This window comes from Amblyomma mixtum, chromosome 6, assembly GCF_055824585.1.
Source record: "Amblyomma mixtum isolate Tamu chromosome 6, ASM5582458v1, whole genome shotgun sequence".
NCBI classification, from domain to species: Eukaryota; Metazoa; Arthropoda; class Arachnida; order Ixodida; family Ixodidae; genus Amblyomma; species Amblyomma mixtum.
Window position 1 is genome coordinate 134,843,761 of NC_143017.1, and position 15,172 is coordinate 134,858,932.

The window sequence follows — 15,172 nt, forward strand, 5'->3', positions numbered from 1 at the left end:
AGTGGCATTCAAACCTGTGGCAGTGCAAAGAGATAGCTTCGCTGGCCACTGCTCGAGAGCACTATGCTATCGCCGCAGCCAATCACGCCTCGTGTTAAGCTGCAACACACTCTCGAGTTGTGCATTGCCCACAGTCGTCTTCATCAACTTCCATATGCGGCACTAACAGATCAGATCAGCTTAGCCTCAATCAGAGCTTAACCTGAGTCTAATATAGTCGCCAGATGTGCCGACAACCCAGCAAAGAAAACTCATGAGCCAATCAGGATAAACACATGCTTTCGCATGCCTACTTGGTTTAACTATGTTAAAACCCTACCATTTTTTTTTCTTATTTCCGGTTCCTGAAGTTGGGGTCGGCCTAAAAAACGTATTAACCAATATGCAAGTAAGCACAGTAACAAACAAGTGACAGTCACCTGAGCTCATCCTTGGGCAGAAAGCTGAGGTCTCCATAGTTGACGGCAAAGTCAAAGTCCGTGGTGTATCGCGAGAAGGTCATCACTTTCTTCTGTGGGTAGAGGTTGTTCCTGCTGAACAGCAACCGACGCACCACCTTCGTGCTCTTGACGCCGTCTGTGTCTACGTCCCGGCTGAAGTCAACCTGAGTCGTTGAGGATGCAAGGAAGATGGAGGCCCAGGTCATTACCTGCTCCCAAGTGTTGCTTGAATGAGGCACTCAAAAAGCAAGCACCATCCATCAGTGATGCTCCTTTGTAATACCGGACTACATAGCAAGGAATACAAAGAACGGACACTTCCCGGTGATGCAAATATGGGCAGAAAACCAGATAATGTATCTTAGTAAAAAAAAACAGTTATATAAATCAGCCACTTCCAATATGAGTAAACAGTTGCAAGTAGCGCCTGGCCTGCTGTTCTCTCGTCAACACATGTGCCATTTTATGGCTCTTTGTCTATACTAAACCAGATAATGTCACATGAAGAAAAAGGCAGTAATGAAAGTGCGCGCACTGACAGCACACGGTAGCGTGAGAAAGCTTCTCATGCTGCACTTTTACACTGTGGCAACAGCAAAACAGGCTACGAGGCAAGCTTCAGGTTACTATGCACGCCTGGAGTCAATTAAATACTTTTATGTGCACCCTTTGGTGTCAGTCCCTCTCTTCATTAAATGCTTCAAGGTAAAAAAAATAAAACACAGTGAGAGTTGTATCATACAGTAAAAGCTCGTTAATTTGACGCCCGTCAATTCAGCAATCCAGTTAATTTGAACTGCCGGCTTGGTCATAGCCAATGGCCATGTTAAGTCTATGGTGACATACACTCGTATTGATACGGACGCTATGAGTCTTGAACGAATAAATCTAACAGGCCTCAGAAGGGAGATTGCATCCAGGTATGACCGGCATTGCAATAGATAGTCAACACAGCCCTAATCAAAATCAGAATTCTATGCTGCGGAGTCAATCGCGCTTCATGTACCTCAGACAATCGCGTGCAACGGCAGACGTGATGACGAACAGACAACCCTATTTCCGAGAACAGTCCAACTGTCAGTTTCGGTTTCACTTTTCTGAGCTTCACACAAGCCCGCAATGACAGCGGCTCAACCATACAGTGTCAGCCAGCGAACAGACTTCCTCGCCCCGCCCCTTCTTTTTCTACTCCCAGCTCCGGAGTCGATAAGCATTTCCTTCCTCTCCACCTAAGTGATTCTATTCTTCCAGTGTGCCGAAACTGTGCGCTCGTCACGTGCCGTCTGCTTTCTAGCAATGAAGCCTCCTCACATGCGAATGTGCTGCTTGTGAGGGATGTGACGCAGTAGCAAGGGAGATATAATGCATTTATGGAAACATGAAAGATAATCACTGTTGCATCGTTGTTATCTCAAAAGCAGGCACCCATTGCCCAGTCTTCCAACAACCAAATTTACCATGATGCAAGCAGTTCTTGACAGTATTTTTTGGATCATTTGATAATTCAAGCATTTTTTTCCAGTCCCTGGAAGTTTGAATTAACAAGCTTTTATTGTAGTCTAGGGTCTTTGACAAATCAAGCTTTTACTGTATAAGAAAAAAATGGCAGTCAAACACCAAATGCTGCCAGCAAGCAACTGCTCTCTCTACAACATCCAGACACGATGATGCTCATGCTTAGGCCTTAAAAATGCCTTCAAGTAACTCCCAGAAAGCAGTTAAGCTCCCTGTCCTTTTATTCCCGCTAGCCACAGCTTAGGTGCTTCAGGTTTCGATGGCAGATGCTGCGGCTAGCAATATCTGTTCCTTCCATTTTTATTTTTATTACTAAATGGCCCCTAACAACAACAACAAATCACAGCCATGCACTGCAATTCCATCATTTGCTCCTAAAACTGAAAAAAAAAAAAAAAAAATGGCAGCTTCCCACAAACCAGTTCACAATGCCCTGGAGCAGAACAGCCACATAAAGCCTGCTAAAGTCAGCTCTCGTCTTTCTGCCCCGTCCCTGTTGCGCTAAAATTTTAAATGCACAGAACTGGCTTGCCCAGCAACATGCTTTACTCTAAAGCCATGGTACCTCACTTCTGTGCAGACGGCTCACCTGAATGGGGAAGAGGCAGGCTTCCTTGACGTGGAACACCTTGACCTTGAAGCCCTTGCTGAGATAGGCTGCCTGGTAGGCTGCTCCCAGGGCAGCTGCCTCGTCCGCATTGATGCTCTTGCCCAGCTCTCGGCTGTTGCCCAGCACAGCATGCAGCTCCTGCTGCACACGCGGGATGCGGGTGCTGCCCCCCACCACGATCACCTGGTCGATTTCACCCTGCAGTCACAGGAGCACCACGAGGAGCAAGTAAGGCACAGCAATTCACAGCGGACACTGTCCTAAAGCAGTCTATCCCTTATTGCTCAAGTGGTCAGTGCACAATTTTTTGGTTTAGGAACGCAGTAAAATCTCGTTAATACAACTCCCGTAAATTCAAAAATTCGAATAATTCAGACTGTCAACAAGGTCCTGGCCAACATCTATGCAAGTCTATGGCATCTGGGGGTCATTAATTCAGACGCAGCTTGGCTCATACTAGTTAGTTCAGGCAGCATCTTGACAGGGAGCTGTGTCGAGGTACGACTAGCACGGCTAGCGATCGTCTTTCACTACACTGCATCAGCTGTCCAGCACAGAGTATCTCGGGCATAACGGCCTGTCGGCAAATGCAAATATGCCTACTTACTGTATCAGACAGGCAACGTGTTTGAAAACTCTTGAAAACTCCTAAAATTTAGATGGACCCTTTAACTCTTTCGCTACCGTGCCATAGGCCATCGTTCGCATATGATAGATTCAAATCGCCCGCGCAAAAAAGCTCATTTTGGAGCGTCGTGGACGTGCTACGCCATCTAGTTAGCAAGCTCAATAAGTGCTCTTTCGATTGCAGCGTTGGTTTCAGTGTTTTGACATGAGGGGGCGCCGTGAAAAATAAAACTTTGAACGGCCGCAGCAGCGTCAGCCGGAGAAAATGGCGTCTGCGTCGCTGCGCGCTCCTCGAAAGCGAAAGCTGATACCGAGGACGTCAGCCGGTTTCGGTTTCGTTTTTTTGTGACGAAAGCAGCGGTTATTAGTCGGGCAACAATGTACAAACGTCAGATTTCGGTTTCGACAGCGAGACTTCGCCTCGGGAGCCTGGAACGTCAGCGCGTACTTGCATGTAATTTCTGTTTTCGTTCGCTGTGTGTTTTCTGCGGTGCATACGGTTTGTAATTGACGACAGTGGTTTATTTTTGTGCTTCAGGGTCTTGACAACGTATGGTGAAGACAGTTTGCCAAATTCTCAAGGTCGCGTCGCGTTTTTCAACCAAGACGACAGCTAGGTGGCCATATCGGCACATCGCTGCGGACCGGCACTCGGAGATTAGCTCGACTTCTCGACTTTTTTTTTATGCTCTTCACGGCGGAAATGATGAAGACCATGTGTGGAAACACTAATAAGTATGCATGGATGAAGATGTTCAGCAAATTCGGCGTGACGGCTCATGGGAAGACGTGAATTTGTTGGATATTCTGATATCCATTGGAATCATCATATACATTGGAATTGTTGACCTGCCACGACTGTATCTCTACTGAAATACCAGAATAATCTATTCTGGCCCTCTACCATCAAAAATCATTTCTCAAAATTGGTTTTTCGCTTTTTTTGTTTGTCTTTTTTTGCACGTAAAGGACCCGGATGATTCAGTGGTGGCAGCTTCTATTGGCAAGACTCGGAAAGTGTCCAGGCTTTTGAACCACATCGATAAAACTTATTTCATCGATCCTGATGTTTTAGAGCTTGCCTAAAATGCCAAATTTTATCAGCTGGCTTTCAGGGAGCAGCTCATTCAAGAAATCTTCGGGTATGATGAGGGAAAAGAAGTCCACGCCCCCAATCCTCCCATAGAATCCATTCAACACCAACCGAAAAGATTGAAAAAAAGAAGAAACTGCAAGCTCGGCTATCAGAGAAAAAGGGAGGAACAAAGATAAAACAAAGATTATGTGAAGCACTTGTCAGTCTAGCTCTGCTTCACATCTTCACCCCTGATTGCTCTTCACAGTGGCACCACAGTCATGATCCCTGACTTGACAAGCCATGGAAAGTGCAGTAAATTTTTCTCATAGCTGAAACTGTGAATAATGACAGCTATAAACATGTGCAACAGTTTGTATATTCCAGTTATCCTCTAATCAAGTTCGGGCTTAGCGCAGCCGGTAATTTTTGTTTTTGCTATATACTTTTTTTTGTGTTTTTAGCAAATTTCACAAATAAATGTTCATTTTCTTTTGCACACACAACTCTGCTGTTTGTTTCATTCAGAAGTGTAACTAATAAGCTACAATTTCATGCATTGCAATATGTGCTGGGTGTATTAGTTCTTGTGAAAAAAATTTTTCTTTCAGTACACTCCAAATTGTGCATTTTTCCGCGGTAGCGAAAGAGTTAAACAGAGGTAAAACTATTAAATGACAAAAACTATAATGAGTCACAATGCATTATCACTGCACGAAGGACAAGGACAAATGGCGCTACCTTTTTCCACCTGACACCAGCTTTCACAGCTTTCAACAGTGAACCTTCACTGCAATGTCAGCCCTCCGAATGTCATACACCATGTGCCTAGCACAACGCGCCGCATGCTCCAGTCAATGCTTCTAGAAGAAAAACAGCAGTGGTACTGGAAATGTCGGAAGCTCACCAAGGTCATGCCAGCGGATGAAAGAGCCATGTGGATTGGTGCAGCGACACGCTTGAATAAGTCATCACAAATCTCCTCAAACTCAGCCCTGGTGATTGGGTGCTTGAAGTCCACATCCTCCATGACGTTCTCAACCTGCAACGAAAAAGAACACGAACCTTCTTTGAAATATGTCTGTGTGTTAAAGGCAATGAATGCACAAAAATAATAATTTTTATCAAAGCACCCAGACAAACTGCACCCAGTGCTAACTTTTACATATGACACTATTTCCTGTCAGCCAGTCATTACTCCCCACTACTCCCGGCCCACTCCATTTGCAACCTGCAGAAAAGGTTGCCCCCAAGCATCTTGCACAGAAAGAAGGTATCCAAGCTCTTGCACTGCAGACAGCCTCAGTATTGTCAACATCTGAACGATGTCTAAACATTGCCAACAACCACAGGATTTTAAATTATGCAGCATGAGGCATTTAGAGGGATCATTCCACAAGCCCTAAAGACACCTAATTTAACCGATTTTTAATACATTTTTCATTTCTTTTCTGCTTTCAGAGCAGTGCAAGAAAGAGAAGGAAAGGCTCATTAGGTCTGACCTGAGCCACATGTTCAGTGTTGGCACTCAGAACTTTCTTGACTCGATCGGCCTCCTTGAAGAGCTTGGCCAGGCCCCGCTTGTTGTCAAAAACGTCTTGCTTCGTCTTCTTGAGCGCACTGAACTCCTTGGCAAAGCGTTCGCCCAGACGCAGCTTGAACTCCAGGCCGCCCAGGAAACGGTCATACCTGGTTGAGATGCAAGGGAAGCTCTTCAGTGAAAAATGCCTTTAGTCATCATCTATCCATGTGCTTGCTAGCCATCCTGAATGCAAAAATGTTCCACTACAAGGCAAAATGACATGCGCATAACTCAGATAATTGGTGCTGCAAAACCTTCCGTAGTAGCATGTGGCCAACAACACCGCCACTCTCTTTTCACACTACCACCACAACACATTTCAATAATATTTCTTATCATACATAAATACCTTCTTCCACTATGGACACCACATAGCATATCTGGCTTTGTAATGAGCAGGTGGGCACACATTCTTGATGTAATAGCTTGATAAAAAATAGTCAACAAAGCCATCATAAAGAAGCTCGGCTGAGTGAACAAATAACATATAAAATGAAAAATAAATAAGAAGCCAGATAAAAAAAGGGATGATGCTGAGAAGCAATCAAAGAAAAACGAAATATGAAGAAATTTTTTCATCATACAAATTTGATCCATAAGAATAGCACCTATGTTGCTAGTTATTTCTAGAGTAATCGTGCAGACAAGTTGTACAAGGCATGAAAGAAATGTTAGCTTGTGCACTGAAACAACAAACAGCACTGAAAAGTCAATGGAGCAAGCTAGCAGTCTGCTTATTTACCATATCAATTAGTAACCAAAAGGAAATATCTATACACCTTGTTCAAATTAATGCTAAATACATTTTTTTTTTTTTTTTTCAGTTGAATTCTCCATTACAGTTTTCTCAATGGCACGTTGTGGCTATGGACTCAACAGACTAATAAACCTCAAATAATATCATCCGTTTCCACAAGTGTTTGTTTGCAGCTAACTGTAGCCAGGTGAAGAAGGCAGTCCTCACCCAACGCCCTTGATGGAAAGCTGGGGCACGTGCTCTGCCAGGATCTTGTCTTTGGTTTTGACGGTCTGGTATGACACAACGGTGGCTGTGGTGCTGCCAGTGCCCATGTCATAGAACAGGATGTGCACAGGCGTGTCATTGAACTCCTTGCGACGGAACACACCATAGTTGAGCGCAGCTGCACAGGAGGGAATCAACAGAGTAGTAACAGGCAGGTTAGTGAAGCTGCATTTTAAACTGGTGCTGTTACCCTTAATTCCTGCTTCACATTTTTGAATTGGAAATTCATAGTGTGTTCTGCCTTTTACAGCGACAGCGGTATCTGCAGAGTTCCCAAGACAAGCACGAAAGGTGTTCTGTCACCCAGACAGGACCTGCAGGGAGTTAGTTGAGGCGTTTTTGATAAGCCAGGAGACTGAAACATGTGTCGCCTCGCCTTCCATTAATCTCGTAGAAAAAGAGATTCGCGCTCTAGGGGAATGTGTGGCGACAGGGTAATTGCAGGGGCTTGTCATGTGCCAAGATGCTGAATGGCTTTGTTGGGATGAGGCGGTTTTCGCAGTCCGCTACATGCGCATACGGGTTTGTGAGGGCTATCACGATGTGTCTGTGTTTTATTGTTGTGTTTGGTGCGTATATAACTAACCCTTCTAGGAATAAAACTCAGTTGTTAGATTGCGCTCGTGCCGTCTCTTGTTTCTTTCTCTCGTCCTGTGTATCGCGCTGCTTTAAGATGAATGCAATCACCCCCTGCACGTGCCTTGTGCTACCTTAGCCATGTATGGCTGCACACTTTCACTCGTCATCACGTGACCACCCCCTGCACACACCTCGACCCCCGCACTTCGTACAGCCTTCGTCGTTATCAGGTGGAAGGCACGACTGTAAAATGGAACCAGATGCTTTGAAACGCTTCTCAGACTTTGCACGTAGCCAGGAAGTTAGAGCCCGCTGACATGCAGCAAGTTGCATACAGGGAGCACGCGCTAGGGGTGCTGCCTGCAAGCACGCAACCAAAAAACGTCTGCTGCATGTCTGTGCCCAAATATTTTATAGACAAAAATTGACATTTACGTCAGGCTGAGTAATGTGGGAAACTGTGAGATGGCAGTATCACGAGCCTGTACTGCTGACGCTTTACATTTTATTCATAACATAGCTGGAGGCATAAGCGTCCCCTGCCAAAGCCACAAAGAATGCGCGGCTGTACACGGGTTATGATTAGTTATAAAGGTGCAGAAGCAGTTTTACAGTGGGTGGATACCTGGACTATGCTGTGACAGAAGAAGGAAAGGGGTGAAAGAAGCAGAGATTTAAGAAACTGACAACATTTACAGCAGCACTATTTCCACAACAGGCATGTAGAATTTTTTATCCAACTTGTGTGTGCTTATCAGTTGCATTTCCAAACCAACCAAAACATCTGTCACTGTTTAAGAAGAAGTCAAATAAAACTAATGTATACGTAGAAATCATTGACAGAGCCTAGCAATTGCAACAGCATAAGGCAAGAGTAGCAAAGCTTCTTGTTCTTCAGCAGAAAAAGTTAATCAACTTAAGCTCATCTAGAAAGAAAAGGGGGGAGGTCAAGGAGACACACAAAGCATTACAAAGAAGAGCGCTAGCTTATGACCAGAATGCCCTTACAAACAGAAATGAAACTGTACCTTGATAGCACTTTTGTGCACAATCACAAGCGATGTGGAGTAACAGAAGTAGACCTCCACAAATGCAAGCTCTATAGCATGAAATCTGTGCGATCCTGAGCACATAAAAAATTAGCAGGGGCAGAAGTCCTACCGGCAGTGTTGGCTCCAATGAGCTGGAGAACCTTAATGCCAGCGAGGTTAGCAGCCTGTGTTACAGCCCTTCTCTCTGCTTGATTGAAAAACGCAGGCACTGTGATTACTGCATCCTTAATTGGCTGTTCTGAAAGAAAAAAGAAAAAAAAAGAACTTGAAGAACAGTTGCATCACTGTCAATACCAAATGACTTACACCTCTACTAAAGCAACAGGTATAGTCAAACCTCAACTGAACACAGTTACAACAAATTATTGGCAACATCGAACTCGTCCAAATTTTTTGACAAAGGCATGCAATTTTCACTTTCTGTACCGAATGATACAAACTGATATATTGGACTCCTCAGTGCTAAGTGGTGCCCACTCTGAAAGCAGATGGCAAGCTTTGCCGCACTACACAGGTAGCTGATGGCGGCACGGCAAGCGTTTGCGCCTCTCACATCAGTGGATAGCACCCCAAAAGCAGCAACATGAGTGGCTGTCACCTTGCTGCAAGCATTATGCAGTGCGGCCATCCATCTCAAGTTGACTGCCATGGCAGTGGTGAAAACGGCAATAGCTTTTGTTGTCAACTGCTGTTTTCTACACGACACTGTGGTAAAATGGGAAATCCAGCATCGCTGTCGACTGGCCTGCCATCACTATGTGCCATGGTCCTGTGGTGATGTTTAGGGAAGCAAACTTAGCTAATGTTTGGCACTCTGTTTATCGTGGCCCACTGGATTCATTGCGAGCACATTAAAAAAGTGCTAAAAATTCGAAAAATGTCTCTCCCTGTTCTCCAGCAATGGTCAGTTGAGGAACTGCCTATTCTCTCACTAAAGTGCACGGCTCTTTCGTGCATTGTTGATAAAATTTAATATTACAAAGTTTGGCTATATCTAAAGTATTTTAGGATTTTTTACCAGCTCGCTCTAACAAGGTTTGAATGCAGTAAAATCTGAAGAGCGAACAGCGAGGTGTATTAACAAGGATGCTACACACACCATCAGCCACGTTAACGTAAACTTCAGCAACACTGCCTTCTTTTGAGAGACGCTTATATACAAGCACACACACACAAAAAAAAAAATGCACAGTGCTAAAATTCCTGCAAGATGGTGTCTGCAGCTCTCCGTGCACTGCTGTCAATGTCACAAGTTTCAAGCATCAACTCAGTGCTAAAATTTCACGTTTGTCTTGACGAGAGTAAAGATTAGTGAGCAAAGCTGTTTCAGCCTAATTAAAGTGCTATAATTCATATCCCAGTGTACTGCCATCACCAAACAGTTGAAACAAAGTTTGGAAAGTCATCAATTAGCCAAAGATCAGAGACAGTAATTAAAATACTGCTATGTGGTGCTCACCAGCAGCATTGGTTGCCAGCTCTCTTGCATATGCCAGTACCATGCCTAGCAGTTCCTCAGGGCTGAAGGTCATGCCCTCTGGATGCTTGAACAGAACACCACCTGTCTTGGGATCAGCCTCCAGCTTGTAGTAAGGGAAGCGACGCTCAAACTCTTTCACCACCGGGCTGTTCCTCTCTTTGCCCAGCAAGTCAAGGAAGTGAGAGTAGCTCTTGTCTGGAAACCTGACTCCCTGCACAAGAAAGGCAGAAGGTAAGCAGAGCTCTCAGTACAGGCATCACAGCGTTCAGAAAAATCTCGGGAGAAAGCGCTACCCAAAACACATTCTAAACAGCATATGCTCATTGTGAGCCACTCTGTATGAGGCAACGTGCATATACAATTGATGACACACAGAGCTTTGCTCACATTTAGCCTAAAGGGGCCCTAGAGAACTTCTCTGCTCATAAGTACAAAAGTTTTGAATCCAATAATATGCCTCATATATGATGTTGGCCCCAAAATAACTTCTCATAAAGAAGCAACAAAAGCGGACAAATTACAGTTATAATCCTCAGGCTTTGCCATTTCCCTCAGCTTGAGTTCTCCCCTCAGTTTCTCCTCAGCCTGTGCCTTAGAGAGCTTTGCCCCACTTACCACAGTCCAGCCACTGCTGGCAGTGGTACCCATTCTCACTGTTACATTTAGAAACAGCCAAGCTGCCGCCTCCTCTGTAACGGCACAATGATACCCATAGAGCACAATGTGAAAAGAAGGAGACCTTGCTTTTGTGTCCGTTTGTAGTCATAACCTGCCGCATATGACTGTGTAATCAGGCTGCATGATGCGTTCAAGGCACCATACAAGCATTAAATTGTCATTCCCAAAATGTGGTTCAGGATACTTTTAAGAACTGCAAGACCACATGAACATACCAGGCAAGCTTTACATGAGCACATGAAGCATTTTGCAAACAGGCGACTTTCTTAAACCTCAACAGCATAATAAAGTACAGAGCAGGCAACAACAGTTTTTTTTTTCAATTTTTTAATTGAATGCTTTAAAGACTTAGCAACATTAGTACTATGACAGTTGTCATTTAAAAATATCAATTATTTCCATGTTGTTATATCTCAAAGTTAGTGTCACAAACAATATTTCACATTCACTCATCCAATGCTGCACAGTTCTGGATGCCCAAGATGCAGCCTAAACAAACTACAGTGCAAAAAGGCACCTTAATGAATTTCTGCGAGAAAAATCGGGCAAACAAGTGAGTGAAAGCTTTGTGGTGAACTCCCGTTTTCTTTTAGTCAACAGAAAAATTCCCCTGATATCGACTTGTTCAGTAGTGATCTGTACTGTTCTTTGGTATGACAATGCACTAAAGCATCAAATGAGATGTGAATGGTAAGCAGAAAGTGCTTCCAGCAAAATGAGAACATCTCAACTGAGGCAGAATAACTGTTCTCGACACAGCGAAATGCCCAGGCTCTTCACCTTTACTTGGTCATCTTGTACACCCCCAGCTGATAGCATGGAGTACAATAGATATGTGCTCCAACAAAAGGGCAACTGATAAAATAAGCAAATCTATTGGGTTTGTGGCACCTGCTGCTAGAGTGTACGCCAAATTACAAGCTGAGCAGGCATACACCAGCAACGGTTGTGACTTTACTGTCTTCATGGCCTTATCACTAATTTCAAAGGCAATGGCACGGTTAACAGTCTATCATCACAACCATAACAAAGTGTTTCCTCTCTAAACAGCAGTTACACCAGAAGTTACGATATGCAAAAGTAATCAGCTGTATGCAAAGGTAGCTACATGCTAAGTAGTTATGTACAAACTGCTTGCATCACCTGTGATTGCCAGTTCGCTGGGTGCACAATATACAAACATACTTATTTGTTTAGTGTCAAGCTGTACTCCTAGCGCTACTTTTTTCTGCCTGTTTCTCTGAAGTACTAAGTATGCTACCCCTTGTTCAGGCATACTTGTTTATTCCTATACAGAACTGTTAGCACCGTTTTCTTCTCTTGCCTGTTTCATTCAAAAGCTAAGCATGCTAGCCTACCTTCTAGTCTTGAATTCACTACATACTGATTGCACATTTCAAAAGCAAAGCCTAAACCACATAAGTGCAACTATGATAAGCAGAGCAGCCTTTCGAAGGTTGCAACTAGGAAAAAGTGTTGTCATTAGAGCATTCTTGATTAAAGCCCTACAGGCAGCTTTGCTTTGCCCACAAAGTGTAAAGCTGCAAAAGTCAGCCAGTCTTCTTTGAACGTTTGAATGACTGAATCCTACTGCCTGAAGACACAAGTTACCCATTTAGAGAAAAATTTTGCCACTTGTGACCGGTTTTTACTTTACCTGCAACACAGCTACAAATAAATTTCTACTGCGATTTCACTAAACATTCTTTGCCGTTAGTTTAAGATATGAACAGATTAAGGGTAAAATGCTTTTTTTTTTTTTTTTTTCAGCATAATAGACACTGAAATCGGGCTAAAGGAGGCCAAGGGAAGGAAACTTTCACAAAGAGACATTTTTGCGACAGCTTTGGTTTGGTTTGGTTTATGGGCGTTTAACATCCCAAGGCAACTCAGGCTATGAGGGACGCCGTGGGGAAGGGCTCCGGAAATTTCGATCACCTGGAGTTCTTTAACGTGCACTGACATCGCACAGTATGCAACAGCTTTGTAACATGCACCAACGAATACAGCTTCAAGAATGACAGCAGCAAGAAAACCGCAATACTTTTGGATTTGATAATCAACAGCTTCATCACCTCATCCAAAAAAGTCTACAGCATGTACACAACAACACTAGATGCCATTTTGGTCCAGCCTGCATTTTTCCTGGCAAATGCATGGGGGCACTTCCCACTTCACAAGATAGCACAGCTGGACAGATTACTCCCCACTTTGAAGAAACAGTCAACCTGTCCTTTAGCAAAATTAATGATGATCATCAGCAACTATGCCAGTCAAATATACTTAATGCTTATTAAATAAGTTCATAGAATAACAAAATTTGGTCTTTCTGCTAGTCAACCTTAATATTATGCTTTCATCAATGCAGCCACAACTTGCCTGCAAAAGCTATAAAAGAGCTTGCAAACACTGGCTCCAGAAGCTCAGCTCAAAAGAGAACTTACAGTTGAAACTGCTTGTTCTCCAAAGTGCCGTTCTCCATCTCTAAAGGCAATAGCAACTGGTGTCTTTCTCTGCGAATCCCTAGAATATGGGCAAACAAATCAAAGTCATGAGATCAGATCACATACTGGCATGTTTAACACACATGGGAAAGGAAAACTTACTTGTTCAATGCAATTTCCATAGGAACTCCAGGCTGAAAAAGCAAAATAGAGACTTCAGTAAATCTTGTAGTGTAATCCTATAATTATCAGGCATGTTACGCAAGCCTCATTTAGTAAGCATTGCATGTATCAAACAAAATCATATCACCCGAGTTGATTACACCACAATTAGAAACTACGCAGCAGATGGCGGTAACTACAATACTCGCATGCTACATTTAAACCAAATGGATACAAAACTATGAGGCCAAAGACAAGAGCAACAACATGCTATGCTACAACCAACTGCAGTCTAGTGAAAGTGTAAACAGTCATTATGAAAAAGAAAACGCATGATTATGAAAGCTCTTTGCTTTGAGAACATTCTGGCCAGGATGACACTGACGTATATTGGGAAGTTTTCAAGAACATGTGTGTGCCATACACTTTCTCACGCCTTTTATTAGTCTTTATATTAAACCATATTTTAGAAAACAAGAATTCTCCAGCACACTCTCACACAACACCAAATATATGTGCTTAAGAGTGCACACTCAAATTACTATTAATCCATTGATCACAAACGCCCAATAAAAAACCTTCGCCCTCATTAAATGCACACTTCAACTCAACCCTAACCCACATGCCTTAAGCACTCTATCTGATACATTTTTGGACACGTTGCACTAGCCCTCCAAGTGCACAAAAGTTGCATCATGCTGATAGTCAGAACGCCAGGTACAAAGTAGCCACGTTTATGTTCAACTCACGGAGACAATAGCAACTTTCATCCATTCAATACCAAGGTCCACAGACATGACTGCAATGCATTCAACTGAAAAAAAAAAAAAAAAAGAAGTTGCAGTACTTATTCATCGCGCACGCGAACATTACTCTGCAATGAGGGTAACAATTTTAGGCAGGTGTCTAACAGGTTTCCAATGCAGTCCAAACACTATAACAGCTATCAGGGCGAAACAAAAATGAAGCAACCCCTCTCTGTGCTATACTCACGGACTAAAATTGTTTTCAACAAGGAAATCTGATTGTACGTTCTTGATATCACGGATGAGAAGGGGAACGAGTGCCTTATGCAGAGCGTGATATGGCAACGTGGGTGACAGATGTGAGCGAATACTGAAGCTTATGACGACATATTTGAGACAGCGCAGTGCCTAAACATACAAGCTTAAGTACTAGTACAAGGCGAGCATGCGAGTCTCAGCAGTTTTTTTTACACGCGAAAGATCCTGAACATATGAGTAAACATAACTTGAGCCGCGCTGCCAGCCGCGAGGCAAGTCCATACAGCTGCCAGAAACTGCGAACAGCACTGCCACAAAAATACCTTCACGAGAGAAAAACACTACAACGATAGAGAGGTAACAGCTGGTCGTACTCACCTTTGTTAATGCTAATTATACACAATGCGACGACGCACCATGAGAGGTGCAGTCGCGAGAGCGACGAAAAGGCCATTGCTATTGATTAGAGAGGAACCTGAAACGAGTTCAAGAAGGAAATCGTGACAATAAATCAGGCTCCGAGCTGCAGAGCTCATAAGCGTTGCAACGCTTCAAAAAAGACAATAATTCTGAGGTGTTTAAGACTCTGGACAACTATAGACGACGTTAGGAAACCATCAGCTGCAGCCAGCATGAAGCTTCCATTCATTGGTAAGAGACCGGCACCGCAAACTGACCCTCTTTCACTGTAAACTCGAGCCAGCGAGCTTCGCTCGAGACGCGGAAGACGTGCGATAAAACACTCACCTAATTACACTATGTCCACAGCTAAAATTAAAAGGTAGAATTCATCGCGATGCACATGTCCCAAAGCGCCGGCGAACGTATTTCGGAGTTTTTTAATGACGGCCGGGGAATGTGGCGATGGGTGATTGGGCTCTCGCAACCGGATATCCGGTG

At 43.7% G+C, this 15,172-nt stretch overlaps 1 protein-coding gene across 1 annotated transcript in view; it reads right to left on the reverse strand.

The window, feature by feature from the left end:
- Grp170 (hypoxia up-regulated Grp170 co-chaperone protein) overlaps nt 1-15,163 on the reverse strand; it is a 39,903-nt gene extending 24,740 nt beyond the window's left edge. Inside the window, exons 1-12 of the mRNA XM_089549241.1 lie at nt 15,020-15,163; nt 14,651-14,747; nt 14,018-14,082; nt 13,269-13,300; nt 13,107-13,185; nt 9,964-10,195; nt 8,614-8,742; nt 6,814-6,991; nt 5,770-5,956; nt 5,175-5,309; nt 2,545-2,763; nt 420-604 (exon numbers count right to left, since the gene is read on the reverse strand). Coding sequence (XP_089405367.1) covers nt 420-604; nt 2,545-2,763; nt 5,175-5,309; nt 5,770-5,956; nt 6,814-6,991; nt 8,614-8,742; nt 9,964-10,195; nt 13,107-13,185; nt 13,269-13,300; nt 14,018-14,082; nt 14,651-14,726 — 1,517 coding nt within the window. The 5' untranslated portion in view covers nt 14,727-14,747; nt 15,020-15,163. The remainder of the gene's footprint in view (nt 1-419; nt 605-2,544; nt 2,764-5,174; nt 5,310-5,769; nt 5,957-6,813; nt 6,992-8,613; nt 8,743-9,963; nt 10,196-13,106; nt 13,186-13,268; nt 13,301-14,017; nt 14,083-14,650; nt 14,748-15,019) is intronic.
- Nucleotides 15,164-15,172: the final 9 nt, after the last annotated feature.